The sequence below is a fragment of the Topomyia yanbarensis genome, chromosome 3 (assembly GCF_030247195.1).
Source record: "Topomyia yanbarensis strain Yona2022 chromosome 3, ASM3024719v1, whole genome shotgun sequence".
Classification (NCBI taxonomy): domain Eukaryota; kingdom Metazoa; phylum Arthropoda; class Insecta; order Diptera; family Culicidae; genus Topomyia; species Topomyia yanbarensis.
In genome coordinates, this window is record NC_080672.1 from 49,206,665 (window position 1) to 49,226,769 (window position 20,105).

At 35.1% G+C, this 20,105-nt stretch overlaps 1 protein-coding gene across 2 annotated transcripts in view; it reads left to right on the forward strand.

Moving 5' to 3' along the window:
- Nucleotides 1–20,105, forward strand: part of LOC131691337 (MOXD1 homolog 2-like) — a 611,999-nt gene that overhangs the window by 467,014 nt on the left and 124,880 nt on the right. For both annotated transcript variants that reach the window (XM_058977649.1, XM_058977648.1), the window contains one exon: nt 3,710–3,865. In XM_058977649.1, coding sequence (XP_058833632.1) covers nt 3,710–3,865 — 156 coding nt within the window. The remainder of the gene's footprint in view (nt 1–3,709; nt 3,866–20,105) is intronic.

The following is a 20,105-nucleotide window of genomic DNA, read 5'->3' on the forward strand; positions in this document are numbered from 1 at the left end:
CGACTGAATAGAACCTTCGGTAACGAACCATGAGGTGAAGTTGGACATTGAGGCCGAGTCGAGTAGAGCACGAGCCTTGTGTTCCTTGCCAGGATCATCAACAACGTTTTGAGCAACTGTGCAAAATTTTAAACAAAAATTCATTGCAAAGAATCGAACATTTTTGGATGAAAAAAGAACCGTTCAAGTAAACAAGAATATAAATACAAACTATTCAAAAAAAGTTTGATGAAGATCGGATGAATAGGTTTTGGGATATCACGTTCACCGCAACGGTACTTTTCAAAAAACTTAGTTCCGAGATAATTGCGTTTAAAGTTTTGTGATAACTTCATTCGCGGAAGAACCAGCGCGCTGCGAACGGCTGTAGTTTGATATTTTCAAAAACATGTACTTTCGGAATATCCAACTTTTTTTTTCGATTTTTGGATTCCAACTTTGTATATAATCCACGGTGTTCCTAAAACCGTTATTAACTAAAAAAATGACCATAAATTTGGCATACGGCATTCGACAGATACAGTATCCAAGCATCTTCTCAGTGAATTTCAAAATGATCCATCGAGGGATTCGAGAGATATGGCGATTTGAAGTTTTATGATACGTTTCATAAGGCTACCAACAAACACCCACGGGTTTGGTCCAATCTCTATGAACAAAAAAATATTTGTCTACTTATTTAGTACATGGCATTCAAAAGCTATAGTAATCAAGTATATCCCCTGCAAGTTTGGAAATATTTCATTGACGGAATCGAAAGTTATAACAGTTTGGATGTGGTATGCGGTCATAGATGGGTTTTCTACCAGACTTCAAGCGTGAATCCATGTTTGTCCATTGACTATTTAGATGGTTTATACGTGTCGCGATTTTTAAAGGAAACCCTTACCATTTAATTACATAAATATTATGTACAAATGGTGTTATTTATATGGTGCACTGAAAAAATATGAAAATAGGGTTGTCTACCAAACGTTAAATATAATGGGTACATTAAAAAAAATAGATGAAAGTTGAAATGTTTACTTCAAAAGGCCATATCTCAATGGTATGTTGACTGATTCTAATTATTTTTTCATTATTGAACAGGTAGACGTTTCATCGTTAATTTTCATCAAGAAGAATATAAAATAGAGTTGTCTACATAAATAAGTAGACAATATAATTGGTCTCAACTATTTGTATTATAATTATTTAGTGATTATTTTTGTATTAAAAATAGCGGCCTATCAATTTTTATATACTAGTTGATTGCAATAGCTGTTTACTACAAATTATGGATATATGAAATGTTAAAACTAACACAGTCGTGATTCGCTGGTCGCTCAATTTTTAACAGGAGCCGCTTTTTAGTTGGACCTCCGCTAGTTGGTCCATTGTGGATATCTGAATGTCAAATTCTCATGTTAAATTCAATTCGACAATAAAACTGACAATAGTTACAGATATGCGCAGATGAACTTGTACTAATATCATCCCCTTTGATCCCCCTACTTATAACATCCCCCAGTTTTAACATCTGTCAATCCAACCAGCGAATCACGATTGTACAAAATTTCCAACAAAAACCGTATCATAACATAAATTGATCTGAATCAGCAAATACCTTCATATTTTTGAATATATGAATTTATGGTTTTATTTTTCCATGATTTGTAGTTTGCGTTCGTTGCATTCAACTAATGTATAGAAATTGATGGGTCGTCGTTTTGAATATAAAGATATTTACTAAATAGTGATAATACATATAGTTGAGGATAATTAAGTTGTCTATTGAAGTAGCAAACTCTATTTTATATTCTTCTTGATGAAAATTTACGATGAAACGTCTACCTGTTCAATAATGAAAAAATAATTAGAATCAGTCAACATACTATTGAGATATAGCCTTTTGAAGTAAACATTCCAACTTTCATCTATTTTTTTTAATTTACACATTATATTTAACGTTTGGTAGACAACCCTATTTTCATATTCTTTCAGTGCACCATATAAATAATACCATTTGTACATTATATTTATCTAATTAAATCGCAAGGGTTTCCTTTAAAAATCGCGACACGTATAAACGATCTAAATAGTTAATGGACAAACATGGATTCACGCTTGAAGTCTGGTAGAAAACCCATCTATGACCGCATACCACATCCAAACCGTTATAACTTTCGATTCCGTCAATGAAATATTTCCAAACTTGCAAGGGATATACTTGATTACTATATCTTTTGAATGCCATGTACTAAATAAGTAGACAAATATTTTTTGTTCATGGAGATTGGACCAAACCCGTGGGTGTTTGCTGGTAGCCTTATGAAGCGTATCATAAAACTTCAATTCGCCATATCTCTCGAATACCTCGATGGATCATTTTGAAATTCACTGAGAAGATGCTTGGATACTGTATCTGTCGAATGCCGTATGCCAAATTTATGGTCATTTTTTTTAGTTAATAACGGTTTTGGAAACACCGTGAATCCCTTAATCTGAATTTCTTTTCCTTGCGGGACATCACGCAGGGCTAGTGGTGTGCTCACAAAAAATATTTTTTTTTTTAATTTTATGGCGCATCAATCCGGTGCTAGCTTAGTCCTGTCCCTAAGTTGGTGTCAGATTCTGACGGGACAAAGTGGAAACGCAAATTCCATAGCTAATTTTAAGTTTACGTAGATCTGCAGATTCCGAAAAAAACTTTCTAGTGAAATTCCGTTTATTATGTAATTTCGATTACTCATAGGACAGTGCTTCATTCAAAATGCCTTTGAGGTTTTCAGAAATTCCAGAAAACAATATCGCGGTTGGATGATCAAAACATTAGCGGAGATTTATTTTAACGTTCGCTGATGTTTTTATCCGAGTTTATAAGGAAGATTATTGTACAAAACTATAATTGATTAAACAAACATTTTGATTGAATGATGGTCTCTACAAAGTCTCATTGGATTAACATCGACAAAGTTGAGTAGTGTATTACGCATAGAGAATGCTAGTTGCGAATCAATGTTTACTCACAGTCGAAACAGAAAAAAAAATCGATTTATAAGAGTTATCCCATATTTGTTTGTCATTTGATAGAGCGTAATTTAGGACTTCAAATATCGTTTTCGTCAAACCAAGTACATTACAGCATCCTGTGTCTCGAGTACTGCAAAAGTAATCGTGTTTTCTTTATATATTGAAATAATTATTTTTTCAGGAAGCCACGATGCAATTTAACTACGGCCAATACCGCAATAAGATGGCTAATCCTAGTAGTCCCAAAATTCATCCATTAGTCACCAACCTACTGAATCACCCCCTTTTTGTTAGAACGATTGCACCCCGCAGTAAGAAAATATTCATCGATTCTACCGGAAAGGGAAGGTGAAGTAAATGACAAAACAACCAAACAGAAAACTTTTCCCCTGCGCCTACCACACAATCGTCACGAAAAGACCAACTTGTGGCCACCAAGGAAAAACGACGCTCATTAATCATGAATTTGTTTTTCCAGCCCAGCAAGCGTACTTCTATTTATTTATCATTAGGCAACACAAAACTTCACCCGCACTCGTTTGGCCCCCCGATCACTAGCGGGGGGAAAAGCCCGAGAGTGGCAACCATAATTATAAACCACAGAACAGCAATATACATTTGCTATCTCCCGCGGTAAACACTCTGACTGACGATGGTCTTTTTCCTCTTTCTCTCTCTCTCTGTTTGCCTCCCACAGGATCGACACGTGAAAAAGAACGGCGACGGTCAGCCCCTGGTGGACTCGTCCCAGGACTACGTCCTACTGCTTGGATACGAGAACCAGACGCACACGGTGCTGCGGTTCAAGCGGAAGTTGGACACCTGCGACGTGGCGTACGATGTGCCGATAACGGTAAGTTTTGCCGTTTTCCCCTATCCCGCGATGCGGATGCGATGATAGTCGTTCTTCGCCGAAGAAGGTACTCCAGCACCCCATTCGGTTTGTCAGGCCAGGTACCTACCTACAACCGGTGCCGGTACCGCTAATGAGCGGTTTGTTAACGAGTGATTTTCAACGTAGGAGTTTCGCACGTTCACGTGTTCTGGTTACATGCGGTAATTGGACGCCTCGGTTTGGGTCGTTATTGGTTGCGGTAGCTCTTTCGGTTGCGTAGCCCGGAAATGTGCGTACGTTTCTAGATCGATCAATCAATGAACTGTCGAAGTTACAAGAATCGCTTCTGCGAAACAAACAAGCGTGGCTTGAACTTAACTGATTATACAGCTTGAACAGGAAAATCTCATAACTTACCCGCCAATTATATACTTTCTTTCTTCGCATTCTGTTGAAATAGAGTCATAACTGTAGATGACTTCGTTTCATATAAAACTCAAACCGTCGTCATGATAACCAACATTAGAATCTGCCAAGCGTGTGAGATTGCCCCACATGCACGGTGTCGCGTTAGACAATCGTATTACCAGGTGAAAGCCTGCAATTAACGACCATCAGGTGGTAATTTTGCGGGGAAACGTAGCCACCCTATTTCACACACGCATGAAGTCTCTCTGTCTCTCTGCCACGCGGCAATTATCTTTCAATCAAAGCGGCAACGAATGCACTTGCATCCAAGGAAGAGCCCCCATTTTGCTCTCACCAGTTTTTAGTCGTCCAACGCCAGCGCAATATAATTGCACCGTGGAGCTCACAGTTATCCAGATCACATAAATTCCTAACGCAATACAAACCAAACGGTCCCCCGGTGACGGCCGACATCTCTTGTGGGCACTGACTAAGCAGATGAGGCTGATGATGGGCACTTAGCATGGTGGCATCACACATGGGTACATGAGGCTGTATGTAGTCTAAAAGAAAGCAGAGAAGGCGCGCATCGGTCTAATCATACTGAACGGTAATGATGGGCTACTTGCTATCTTCTCTCCTCGTCGTCGTCGTCGTCGGCGGCGGCGGCGTTGTCGTCGTTGTCGGCAATAGCAATTGGTTTTTATGATATTCTTCATGTCTTCTTAATAAAAGCTTGTTCTACGGTCGGATAAATGTAGTCTAGAACATGCAGGAAATACGTGCATGTCATTGGAATTGAGTCTATTTGAGCATGTGAACTGGAAAGATATCTTGATTCGTGATAATGTAATTGCTTGAAATATCCTTATTAAAAACTTGGTTCTCCGTTCCGTAGTAGGAGACTACTTTAAATCGAGATTGAAAAAAAAATCTTACGTGTCCTTATATATTTTTGTATAATAAATTATGGAGAATGAAGCCCTATAATTTGTTTAACCCTCTGGAGGTCACGCAGTGCATTGAGTCCACAACCTTTAAAAATTCAAGTTAAGCCGTGTTAGAGTTTCAAGCAGTCGCCTTAATGTAAATAGTCATATGACACATCTCAGATGAACATTAGAGTGACAAGAAAAAAAAATTGAACTACAACGGCCCACCCCAAAGTCGATTCCTGGTCCCATCAGGAGTATCTGTTCCAAATTTTAGCCTAGTCGGACAAGTTTAACTACCGGACCAACGTACTTGAAGTTTGTATAGCTTTTTTCAACAATTTACATAGAGAAAACCCACTTGTTCGCATTTTCACCGCTACGTGGCACTGTATGCATCTGTTTATTAGTACAAGTGAAAATGGACAAGATAGTTTTATTGCCCACAGCTTTGTTGAAGACTACGAATAAATCGAGCTTTTGTAGGAGAAGTTGTTAAACTTTTAACGAAAGGATGTTTGAGTGAGTTTCACACAGATCCATACCGCGAAGGCAGTGAATTGGTAGTCGATTTTTAAGAACTTTGTTTTTTTGCGAAATAAGTGATAGAAAGTCTTCTACAACGTTGCAGGAGAGATATTTCTCAATAATTTATCAGGACATGTTCAGATTCTATCTCTCTTCATTAAAAAGTTAGTGTGATGAGATATGAAACTAAAATTTTGAAGCCAAAAGATTACTCTTATTATGCTCTGAATTTTTTCTGAAGCTACTGTTTAACTAAATTCGACTGTTATTTCACAAACAAAAAAAATCGTGTAACTCTACGACTGATTCAGCACTATGCGCTGTTTAGCCCCAAATAAATCTGACTCGGATGTCACTTCGTTCAAATTTTAATACCTTTTCTTACTAAAGCTGGATTTATTTGTAGTCTTCGACAAAGTTATGGATAATAAAATTATCTTTCTTATTTTTACTTGTTGTGATAAAGTGATGCATTCAGTGCCGTCTAGTGATGGAAATTCGAGTTTGAGGGTTCTCTCCATGGACATCGTTGACAAATGCCATACAAACTTCAAGTACAATTTGGCTTAAATTCGGACCAGATGCTCCTAGTGGGATTCGTATTTTTTCTGGGCGGTCTAATGAACATATTTGATGATAATAAAACATCAATTTAGGGAAATGTTTATTTTTAATATATCTCAGCCAACAAACAAACTTACGATCGGAAGAAACAAGCCATTAATTTATTTTATTGTCACATAATAAAAATGACACTGAATGCGACCAAGGCTATACTAATAGGTAAAGGAGGAAATATTAGTCCGTTACTCGTTGTAACTAGGAACGGGAAACGAAGTACCTTACATGGTTTTATACAAAGTTGGAGCTCAAAAAATCGAAACAATATTTATAATATTCTGAAAGTGCTTACTTTTGAAAATATCTCTGCGAAATTGCATCCAGATCGGAGCACTAGATTTCAAATTACAGTTGATTCCTCCACAAATGAAGTTAACCAGTTGTTTCCCCCGGGCCCGGAGTTGTGGAGGGGACCCGGACTATGAACAGAAGGAATGATTCTATAAAATATTTTTTCAATAATAATTTATTTGAAAATCTTTAGAGTTTCAATGTTGGTATAATTTAATTTCCTCCAATTTCTAACATAAACATTATCTTACAAAACAGTATAAAGTTTATACTGCATGAAAGATTAATCAAAAGAAAACTTTGAAACTTAGAACTCAAAAACGATTTTTGCGTGAAGTGGGCAAAAAATCAGGATCTTTTTTTTGTAAATTGTGTATTAAAAGACTAAAATGTGTTTTCCATTTCAGACTATAAAACAATTATCTCATGAATTTTGATCAACTATTTAAAAATTGAGTTAGTTAAAATTGAAAGTTGTGGGCTCTCGAAATTGATTTTGATTCGTATTTTACTAAATAATTTGAAACTTTTAATCTATACATGGGTTTCAAAAAAACAGTGGTTTTTTTAATGATAAGCTCAATTGCGAATTCTTTTTATTTTTTCAGGAGGATAAGCGACTTCTATTTCTACTTAAAATAATCTATTAGAAAGAATAAGAAAACTCAGCAACCTTCTTTTAGCATGTTCAACTGGTGAAATACAACTTGTGAAACGAATTCTGAATAACTCCACAAATCAATTAGGAATATGAAAATCCACGAAGCATCCACAGTAATTTTTCGTATTCGCTTAAATTTTTTATTTAAATACGAGAACCCGAAAGTTTTTTTCATCTTTAACTCACTTTCTCAATTTAATTGAATTTTTCCATTTTTTTCTTTTGTTTCATATTTGCTTTTTTGTTTCTGTTTCCATTTCATCCAGGTTTTGTATTCTTTCTATTTTCTTCATTCAATCTTTTTTCCTTTTTTTATATTTTGCCCCACATTTTCCATTTTCTATTTTTACCATTTTTGCGTCTTTTTTTAAATTTGTCCCATTTTTGCGATTTGTTTCATCTTTTCATGTTTTTTTTCCATTTTACTTATACTTTTATACGTTTCCTCTGTATTCTTTCGTTTAATTGTTTTCATAAAATCTTTTTCCCTTTTTATTTTGTGTAATATGTAGTCACATTTTATTTTTTTTACATTTTAACGACATTCAATTAGCTAGAGTCGGTTCTCACGGTAAAGAGAGACATGTCTGTCTTTACCAGAAGCCATGTTGGTGGACTTGAGTGATTCGTAGTTTTGCTGCCTAAGCTCGACGCCCACCAACAGAAGCCAAAAGTTAAGCCTGTAGGATATTAAGCCTGTTTCTAATGACCCAGTCACTTCTAGTTTTTCGATCTGTATACTTCACATCCTTGCTTTCACTTGAGTACAATGGTTCTAAATTTTCATAACGTTCCCTATACAGTAATTTCTAGCTAATTGAATGTCGTTAAAATGTAAAAAAGTTTTCATTAAATCTATTTAATTTATTTAACTAAACTTTTATTTTCTATTATTTCATTGTATTTTTTCATATCTTCCAATAAACTTATTTTAGTATTTCTGTATCCTTCTTTTGTCTATATTTTTCAATTTAGATTAATCTCATTTCCTTAAAGTTTCCATTTTTTCTTTTTCTTTCATTTTAATTTTTTTGTGTTGTGAACTTTTCTGTTCTCCACTTGAAATGTTTGCTTCTCTTTTGTATGGATTTTTTCAATATTATCCCATTTTTGTATATTGGTATGTATGTCCCATTTTCCTTTTTACCCATTTAAACAATTTTGAATCGCATGTTTTCTATTTTGTTTTTTACTTCAACATTTTTCCTATTATTTTATTTTGATTTTTTTTGTATTTTGTGCTTGTTTACGGTTTTCCATTTCATCAAATTTAAAAATTTTAGCACTTTTACTTTATATAGATTTATTTATTTTTTTATCCATATATTTGTTAAATTTTCTCTTGTTTTTCTTCATGATAATATTCTTGTTCTTTTTCATGTCTTCTAGGATTTTTATTTTTATCCATTTAAAAAAACCTTTTTTGATTTTTCATAGTTATTTTATTTCTATCTTTTATACCATTCTTGTACTTTATTTTTTCTTTTGTTATGAAACATTTTTATCATTTTATTATTTTCTTGTTTTCATGCTTTCCATTTTTTAATGTAGCACTAATTTTTATATTTCAAACATTTTGTATAATTGTTATTTTTTCGTCAGTGGATCCATTTCGTTAATTTCTTTATTTGTTTATTTTAGTCTTGTAGTATTTTTTGTTGAATTCATTTTTCTTTTTCCATATTTACTGTTTTTCATATTAATGATGTTTGAGTTTTAACTTAGTTTTTTCTCTTTTATTCACTATTTTACTCATTTTGCAATATTTTTCTATTTCTTCAATGTTTGTCTAAATTCCTTTTTCATATCATTCGTTTAATTTGATCGTTTTAATTATGCAATCGGTTTTTTTTGCTATTCCTTCAAACTATTTTCATACATTCAATTTTTTGTTTAATTTTTCCACTGTCTTAATTTTGTTTGTTTTCTGTTGACGATTTTAACGAGCAGTGAGCAAAAACGAGTAAGATCGTTTTTTATAAATTTTGTAAATAAAGACTGAAATATATTTTAATATTGTTTAAGTTTCATACTTTACTATAATTATCTTATGAAATTTGACCCACTATTGAATTTTTTTTTAAATGTTTTTCATTTGTATTTCATGAAATAATTCAAAGCTTTGCAATCTGTGGATGGGTTACGAAAAACGGTGGTTAATTTTATGTTTAAGCTCTATGGTTAAAATGGAATCATTAGTCCAATGGCGATTTCTTATCTTTTCTGGACGATCTGCGACTTCCACTCTACTCGTTTTAATCCGTAGCAACTGTTAAATGAATCACAAAAGTATTTATTAGAAAGAAGAAGAACACTCAACAAACTTCTTTCAAAGTACTCTATTAGTCAAATAGCAAGAAGGAATGTGAAAATCCACGTAGAACGATATCTGTGTTTTTTTTAATTTACTTGAATATTCTTTTAACTTTAACTAATTTTCTCAAATTAAATAAATTTGCCAATTTTTGGCATTTCGTCGGTAAAAACCTTCATATAATCTGCAGTTTCTATTATTTGCAATTTTCTCTTTTTTATTGATTCATATTTTAATTTTCGGCATTTTTTATTTATTACTTGTTTGGACGTGAGTCTTTGTTTTTTTCCTTTTTCAAGGATTTTTATGAACGTGTCCACTGGAAAACAGACAAAGAAAGAATGACCGGAACACGATGAGAATGAAGAAACGGTGAAAATTCACCTTTATTGGAAACACTGATAAAAGGTATGTTTTCAAGCAGGAATCGAACCTGTGATCTCCCAGTCTCTAGTTGTGTGCGTTAACCACTCCGCCATCGAGGAACTGTGATGATGCCATCACATGTGCCCAACAGTTTCGTGTTCACCGCCGCAACCACCAATACCTTCTTATTGACCCATCTACCCCCATTCATTCTTTCTCTGTCTGTTTTCCAGTGGACACGTTCATAAAGAATCCGTAAGAAAAGAGAAAACAAAGGCTCACGTCCAAACAAGGAATAAATAAAATTCCATCAACGGCTGGATTTGTCGTTAGCTTCTCCCGATAGGCTTTGAGGGCAGACATCAACATGCCCCTCCATAGCTCTTTCACTGCCAACTGTCTGGTGGCGACGGAATTAGGAAATGGGGCAAACAGTGATAATAAATATCTCAAGCCTTGAGCGCAGTGGTCCACTAGACCTAAAATAGATAACGAGAGAGATTTGGCCCGATCGGTGAGAGGGAGAGGTGACGATCTGCTTTTAGGAGACATTGGGGGTCGATGGGTCAATTAGGAAGTATTGGAGGCTACGGCGGTGATCACAAAAACTGTTGGGAACATGTGATGGCATCATCACAGTTCCTCGATGGTGGAGTGGTTAACGCACCCAACTAGAGACTGGGGGAGATCGCAGGTTCGATTCCTGCTTGAGGACATATCTTTTCTCAGTGTTTCCAATAAAAGTGAGTTTTCACCGTTTCTTCATTCTCACTGTTCCGGTTATTCTTTCTCTGTCTGTTTTCCAGTGGACACGTTTTACTAAGCTTTTATTTTCTATATTTTTTTTTATTTTTTTTATATTTTCCAATACAATCCAATTCTTCTAGTATTTTCTCTATCCTTTTTCCATATTTTTTATTTTGAAGTTTTTTCCGCTTTCTTAAACAAATCATTTTTTCTATTTTTTCTTTTCAATTTGTTTAGTATTGTGGATATTTCTGTACTCAAATTATCAGTTATGATATTTATGCTTTTCTTTTGTATGGACTTTTCCCAAGATTCGGTCATATTTGTTTATTGTTATATTCGTTTTCCTTTTTTACCCATTGAAACAATTTTGAATTTAATGTTTTCATGTAAACAGTTTTCTCATTAATTTGTTTTGATCTTTTTGCATTTTGTGCATGTTTTCCATTTCATCAAATATCATTTTTTTTACTTTTACTTTATGTGGATTCAAATTTAGTTAAAGGTTTTGTGCTCTCCACGCGTAAGTATAGTTTTAAACCATTTTCTCATTAATGCAGAAAAAGGACTTTTTACCAAAATTGTTCACCACGATAGCGAAATATAGTATTATACTCATGATATTTTATTTGTCATTTTTTCTATTTACTTGTTTTTCACTATTTTTACCACTTTGCAATATTTTTCTATTTCTCAAATTTTTGTCTAATTTCCATTTTAATTTCTTTCGTTTAACTTGATTATTTCTATTATTCAATCTATGTTATTTTGATATTTCTTCAATTTTTTTACATACTTCCAAATTTTAACTTGGCCTTAATTTTGTTTGTTTTCTTTTGTTTTTCCACTTTGGATTCTTTTGTTCTGTTTTGGATATTGGTAGATTTTTGATTATATGAATACTATTAATTGTTTTCTATTATTTTAAGTATCATTTTTTCAACTTTCTCGTTTTATTGCATTTAATCCATTCATATTTTTTTCCTCAAATGTTACTTATTTCTTTTCTCTTTTTAATTTTATCTCTATTGATTGTTCTTTTTGCTTTTTTAAATTTAAATTTCTTTTCCATTTTTTTACTACTTCTTCGTCTTAATTAAGAGTTTTTAAATAATATTGTGTTAAATATATAAATTAGAGACTCGCAAAAATCACCTGCATCCGTTCTTCTCGATACTAAAGACAGTTAGCTGTATTGTAAACAAACGAGATGTTGGATTTTTAGAGGCTGGCAATATTGTAGTGCGCCAATTTGTCCGAATGTGTTTTTTCCTTAACAAATTCCAGATGAAACCAGACAAACATCCGAAGAAATCCATGCAATATTGACACCAGGATAATATGAATTATTAATCATTAGACTCCTTTCAAAGCCACCAAAATTTAATTTATGGTCAAAATTTGGCCGACTTAAACTTTGCGCATTTCTTTGCATGATATTTAAATTTTTTGTTGACATTTGGTCTTCAGTTATAAAAGTGTCGTTTAAGCAAGTGGAGCAACACAGCGAAATTTTGCTCGCGTGTCGCCTGAATCCGAACTACTTGCACCAGTTTAATGGCAACCGTAAGGGAAAAGCTGTCGATATTTTCAAGCATAGGAATCTGCCGAAGTTCACACAGAAATATCTGCTCGTTCAGTGGGCCATAAACGCGACTTTCGGAGGTTTAAGTAAACTGGTTGTGGCGAACAAAGTGGACGAGGTGATTGGGCAGAATTTAGTGGCAGTAGTTAAATGAACCTTGACCAAAACTTTAGCTGAATATGTTTCTGTTTTTTATTCTAATTGAACTTAAAAAACACAATCTTTTGTAATAAAAAATTTGATCAATTTACATGCATTGTTTGAACCCATTTTGATCACTGACAATGCCGGAGGATTAGTGGTAACCGTGATTACCATTCATCCCAGTGGGTCTGGGTTCAAACCCAGTCGAGGTCGTTGAGTATTTCTGAGTGATAATTCTGGGTCACCTCTTCCTTCGCAAGATAAGTATAGCCGTTGGTCCCGGTACATGGGTTGAAGAACCGATATCTGGTTGTGCACTAAGTGCATACTACTATAGTTCTGCCACAAAAGTTTCTATATACTATTTACATAATAGCAAAGAACTATTTTTTCCAATAGATTTCGAGCTTAACCGCTTCGGTGTTCTAAAAATCTACAATGATCTACATCCAAATCTACCTGGGTAATTTCTCTCTACAGCCCTTACCATACTGTTGTTGTTTTCGTGGGTTGATCTCATTTCAAACACTATTAAACCACTATGCAGTGAACATTGAATTTGTACTATAAGCATGAGAGTATTGAGGGATTTTCGTTTGATGGGCTTTATTGTTTAAGGGGCTCCAAGTTGGTGCTAGTTACTGATGAGATAAATTCGAAGTAAAATCCAACTTTATCGAAATTGGATGTTGTGCCGTTTAGGAACAAATTGGTTAAATTAAATTGTTTTCAAATCAGAGCGGGAAATTTCCACTTGAAAAAAATAGTTATTGTTCTACATATAATTTAACCATGAAACAAATTCTTTTGTCATAGTCATACGTAATTAAATGTTAGCTCCATGGTTCATCTCCATGACTAGTTGTAATAAGAATATGGCGAAAAGTGTTTCTTCTGTAAAATACCTCAACCGTATCTATCTGATCAATTCAATTTTCAGAAGTTGGATAGAACTAAATCGATTACATTTTGATCACATATGATTGGAATCATGTGTTCCATTTTGTTCACGTTTGCATTTCCATCTTGCATTAGTATGTTCTCCTATAATCTTATATAATAGCGCAAACGTGGCTACATTAAAAACGAAACATTACACAGCTACTCGTTACATCAACCGTTTTCGTCTTTGCTCGTAGAACGAAACTTCTACACAGGTGTCAGGTGTATCATTACCATAATCATCATCATCAACATCGTTGCATCCAACGGCACCCGGGCAATGAACGCTCGAAACAAACAGAGGAAGTGAAGCGCCCATTACTGCACCAGCTCCAAAATCTGAGACAGAAGAACGGCAAAGTCTGTGATTTCTTCGTACGGCGTTAATTATTAGACTTCATTATTTCCTTTCCGTGCACTCATCCATCCATCCATCCAGTCAGTCGGGCAGTCAGTAAACCAGCAGCCAAAGATCGGTGGACCTTTTGTACTCCCCAACTTGGAGATGCCGCTCCGACTGTACTTTAATTATCAACTATTGATGATGGGAAAACGGCCGTTCCTTTCCAGGCTGCTTTGGAGCAGCTTTGCCGAAAGAGAACGCGCGCAAGTGCCACTCGAGCACTTCAAATGTACTGTTAATCGTTGTAAATTGTTGCGGCGACGATTCTTTAAACGTTTTTCACTCACCCACTTCGAAGAACATGAAAATAATGAAGTCATCGAAGGGGTCAAGCTTGGAAGAGGACAAAAAATCGATCCCAAACAGTAGTCACATCTGAATGGTTTTTCTATATGGACGGTTGGAGACGGTTTCAAGCCAAATGGGGAGAAAATCGATTGCCAATCGAGCGAATCGCGCTGTTGGATGATGTTTCGAAAGCGTCATCAGCGTCAAGTAGCTGAAAGATTGAAAAAAAGTCGTGCGAAATGTTGAAACCATTTAAGTCTCAATGAAATCGAATGAGAATGTCGTCCGTGTGTCGGGCTACGTTATCGAGTGGGAGCCGGGTGGAAAAACTTTCTTTCGCACGATTAGTTTTTTGTTGTTGTTGTTGTGTCCAGGAAATGAAGATGGCCTTCGAATGAGTTTTTCTTCGCCGTTGGTTGGATCTTTTCATTTGACTCATCAATCACGCTACTGGTGATAGGAAAAGTTCGACTGGTGGTCAATATGGTGTCTGAAATGAATTTCAATTTATTGCGGGATTATTTAATGGACTTTAATAAATTGATTGCTGTCGTTTAGTTCTGTTCCGGGCAGTTTACAACAAAATGCTATTTTATCTTAATGATTGGAAATTGATAGTTAAGACGTTGTCGATATATAAACGGATTGAGTAGGTACTTAGTACCTTTTACCAATTGTTTTCAGTGTGTTGCTTAATCGGAAACGTCATTAATATATTGAAAAAAAAAATCTAGCTATTCCTTTTCTTTATGTTGGTCTCAGGTAGCCCAGAGAAAATGATTCAACACGCTGAATTGACACGAATGGCCAACCTTAGTAATATGAGTAATGTCCAATCCCGACAATTTCCTTGCTACTTCGTTTCTGTACCAAGTACATGAAGGGTCGATCGGCTTTGAACACCGGAAGATCACGGTCCACTAAAAGAAACATTGAATCAACACTTCGAAATTACGTTCCAAAACAAATCCACCTACCAGCTTCCTCGCCATCATCGGTGCCCTGCTCCGTCACTGCAATCAACCCCAGTTGCTCGATCGGACCGATACCGCTTCCCCTGTATCGGTAGATATCATAAGCATTGGCCAGAAAAGCGCTCACCATGCCCATTTCAGCTAGAACTCCACCGAAAGAAACGTAAGCTTCGACCGAAAACTTTGGAATCGACACCTCTACAAGCCGCTGCGTCATGCCATCAACAATCATTCGGTACGAACCGAAGCTAAACTGTTCCATAGCTTCGAAAAATGGCGTTTCCTCCTCCTCGGGCATAATAAAAACCATAGACAAATCGGATTCCCAGCTGAATGGTAGCTCAAGAGCAACCAATCCATCCAGTTTAACCATTCCACAACGAACGGTTTGTTTCATAAAGTCCACCGGCAAATCACCATTAAGATGCCGAAAATTTCCAATTTCCGTATTTGACGGGTTGAATCTGGTCCTCCACGGCACTGGTCCGAAATTGAACACACTTTCAATCGGTAAACTGTACACAGGATGCCTGCCGGACTTTGGTAAAATCACAAGGAACGAATTTGGATCATCGTTGTAGTGACTATTGAGCAATGACGAGAATTCCCCGCTCAGTTCCTTCCGATCCCGATAGATGTTTGATTGGACACGGAAATATTCTCCGTTTTTGAATGATTCGGTTGAAAATCTCTCAAGCTCAGCAAATACTTCGGTTTCATCCGCTGGAAATTGCATCACTTTCTGCATGTCCATCCTCACGCGCTCATTGGCCACTCCGTTCAGAAGGGCGAAAGTTGCCCGAACAACGGAAGGTGCGATGACAAAACTTCGTGGTTCTCTGGCGAATACTTCCCGGAAGACGTTTAAAGTGAAATTGTTTGCTGCATCATTTGCCAGAGTGCCGATGGTTACACTAGGCAAGATGATGAACAGTAAACTAAACGTTCTTCTACTCATTGCTTTAGTTGAACTGAAATCGAATCACAGAAGCATCCGTATTTTCCAGTTTTAGAAACGGAACAAACACTTGCGTGTGCGAATAATGTTCAATGAAATTAATTCAATGTGTCATTTCCTTTTTCTATACCATATTTATTTAATCGAGCGGAGCTGAGATGGAGCGTTCTTGGCATTACAATTGCGCTTGGTTTCCTGGTACCGTTGAATATGGATAAGGCATTTCAGTGGCAAATTTAGCATAATTTAGATGTAAGTGATATCGTCAACAGCAGCTGCTTAATGCTTAAATTTACAAAGAGTACGAATTTTGCATATTTGACCGATTGTTTATATGAAGTATGACTTATGAAGGAAATATGCAGATTATATTTGGGTTCAATCAATGAGCAACAATCGTTTCAGGTATATAGTAGCAGATAGGGTTGTCGGTTCCGGGAATACCCTCCCATTATTGCTACAAAAACACCGGTACCCAGGGCCGTAGGGAGAAAATACGGGCCCGGGGGGTCCAACGTACGGGCCCCCACCACTGTGTATTGCCTGAGTACAAAAAGTCAATGTTTGAAATCCATTGGAGTTCACTGATATTATGTATAGTATACTGAAATTTTATATTTATGTACCATTTTGTTGCTCTAATTTTTAATACCTCTTCGACAGTTTTGGTAACTTTGAAAAGCGCCATTTTTGTAATAGTATTTATAAAAGTAAGGAAATTACAAGATTAAAAAAAGATAAAAAAACAATAGGAAAACTAAATATTAAAAGAATGTACAAAAGAGCTAAAAACAACAAAATCAACCACATAAACAAATGTCAATTGTCAAAGAATCTTTAATCGAGAAAAACCAAAACAAAACCTATAAAAAAAGGAAAACAGGAAACTAGACAATCATATTGCGAAGATTAAAAAAGTCGAACGTTGTTGAACAGATGGTGAAAATAATTAAAAACTGATAGGAAATTAGGAAAAACAAATTATAATCAATGAAAATGATAAAAACCACTAAAAAGAATACAAACATTAATATAAAAAATGAGTGAAACTGAAAAACTCGATAAATCAAGAATAATAAAATTTATTTAACATTAAAAACAAGAAATATTTAAAGCAATAGAAAAAATGAATAAAACGTTAAAAATGCATAAAACTAGAGGAGTATATATAAAAGACAAGAATGCAATAACCATAGAGAAATTTAAAAAAATGGACGATCCAGAAAATTTTGAAAAACTGTAATATTTAAATGATGAAAAGACGAAAAAGTAAAGAAAATTGGAAGTATTGAACAAAAATGGAGCAAACAGACAAAATAGAAAAATAATAGTAGAAAAAAGCCATACTATAGAAACACAAAAATGAAGATATTAACACGAAAAACATGAATAAAATGGATATTATTTAAAGAATAAAAAAGCACTAGAAATGAAACTTGAAATAAATTCAAACAACGAACTAAATGTAAAATTTAGAAAAAGTGCGACTCTATGTCAGGAAAAGATAAATCAAATGTTTTTTTAGAAAAATAAAAAAAAAATCAATGTTAACATATAGGAAAATGGTCAACTGAAAAAGTATTTTCAAAATAGGTTAAATGGAAAACATTAAGAAATAACAATAACGAATTAAATAATAAGAAAAAGGTATAAAAAAAATATATTAAATGAACAATGGGAAAAAATAAAACTACGATAAACGGAAAACTAAAAAATAGAAAATAAGGAAGAAAATAAGAGAAAAAATAGAAAATAAGGAAGAAAATAGGAAAAAGGTAAAAAATTAAACAATAAGACATTCTATCAATGAACTGCAAACCAAATATATTAAATTTCAAATTTAAATTTTTGGATTAATTTCGAATTCTTTTGGTATATCAAGAGTTTTTGATGACTCATTTGACAAATTAAGCTCTCAAATAGAGGTAGGGTTACCGCCTCTAGTGGTACTTTGACCAGCAGAATTTTAGTTAGCAGGGGATAGACTTCAAGAGACACATGGGTATGCGTTGAAATCAATTCGAATTTCGAATTAAAGTGATCACTCGACAGAATTTTGGAGCGCTTCTATTGCTTTTTATTGTATAAAACGCTTAAAAATAAATAAATATGCACTGTTTTATATCTTATGTAGCTCGTAGCACTAGGAGGAAAAATATCTTATTTTCTTCACATTCACCGTAGAGTGTAATGTTTTGGTAAAGCACTCCACCATTCTGTGACGTTCACATTTAGTTGTATGTTTTTGCATTTGTTAACAGTTTTGTTTATTTAGTTAGATGTAGTGAATCGCTTTCTCGGATATTCACAAAGAATCCAAAAGCACCAACCACTCTTGCTGTGAAGGATAACCCGAGCGAGTTTTACTCTGCTCCTCAGTAAACAAACACGGGATGTGAAATCACACTTCAGTTTCTTTCGAGAATCTTTGTGAGGAACATAGGGCCTGCAACCCGAGGATGATGTTTATGAAGACTGGATGCTGGGCGATTCCTGGTAAAGAAAAGGGCAACGCAACATTGCAAAATAATCCAATGGATTCTTCCGGGCGAATTCAGATTTACGAAGACACGGAATTAGCCCCCAAAAACCGGTGTTGCAACCCTAAGCAGGGTTTTTTCTTTCAATAATTACTTTCGATACTAATCCAGCGCTTTCGAAGATTGTAAATTCAATAAATCAAAAAATCGATTTCAAATTGGCGAAATTTGAAGACTACCTCATGACTTCTAATAAGGTCATTCGCTTCTTCATTCAGGTTAGGAATTTTCCTATAACAAATCTCAATTCCTGTGTGCGGGGTTGGGATTCGAACCCAGGTGAGCTGCGTACATGACATTCAATGTACAAATTCCGCTATGCCCGCTCGAGCCTGATCTTGTTTCGATGCGAGATTTACGTTGGTATAAACATAGTTGATATCAAATATGCAATAGTTTAGAATTTTCGCCATTCTAGTTACCTCATACACAAGATATTGAATTTTTAATTGTATTCTCAAATAAATTTTTGTCGAAAAAGTATTTGTCAAAATTTTAATTTCTGTTAAAAATCCGGGCCCCCTTCAAAACTCCGGGCCCGGGGGGAAACACCCCGGTCCCCCCCCCCTCACGGCGGCCCTGCTGGTACCAAATTGATAAAAATGCGGGTGTGTTCGGTACTATGCATAGATTTTAATGAAGAATATATTCGATTTTTCAATATAGCGGCTTACTGCATAATATCGGCCAGCAAGGTGGTATTAGAAGCTCAAGGATACTAATTGAACTGAAGAGAGTGTACAATTCTTTTAAAAATAATTACTACCATTTTGTATTAAATTTCAAAGTATTTAGACGTAGCATAAATAGAAACAAAATTGATTTATTTCCAGAACCATACACATCGTTCGGATTGGTATCCATTTAATCGTTGTGTTCCGACATACTAAGTGGCCTAAGTCACACATGCATTATATTGCTGTTAAAATTAATCCACAAAAAAAACAAATATCGACTCAGTACCTAACCTTGACCAGAATAGGGCACATTCGGATCTAACTAGGGTATGTGATTAGGGTTGTTTTATTACAGTTAATATCCATTCACGAACACGGTTGCATGAACAATTTTTGGGCATTAGGGCTTTAACTGTTTGATCATTCGCCCGGGGTCTGAACAAAAAGTGTTTGCAAACGATTTCGATTTTGATTCCTTCAAGTCGAGTTAGTGCGCGATGCCAAATCGTGCAGACGTTCCTCGATTTTCCATCATCAGCTCTTGTCTCAAAACGTTGCTTTATTCGATGTTGAGTTGCATGTTGTTCTTCACAATAAAGCTTATTGCCTTGGGTACATCTCTGAACGTTTTCAGTGTTGCAATAGGCGCATGATGTAACAATTTCTGTTGGGATAAACCTTATTTTCAACTGTAGTAATTATTCCACCTCCCGCAATGTAAGTCCAAAACGAATTTGTTTAAGGTGAAGATATGTGGAAGCCACGTTGCTAGGCACCGACTCGCTTGTTTACATTGAGAAAAACTGAAATCTGAAGTGAAAATTCGAACGCACAAATGAGAGTTTCCGAACATTTTCCTTTGGCAGAAAATTTGAAGTT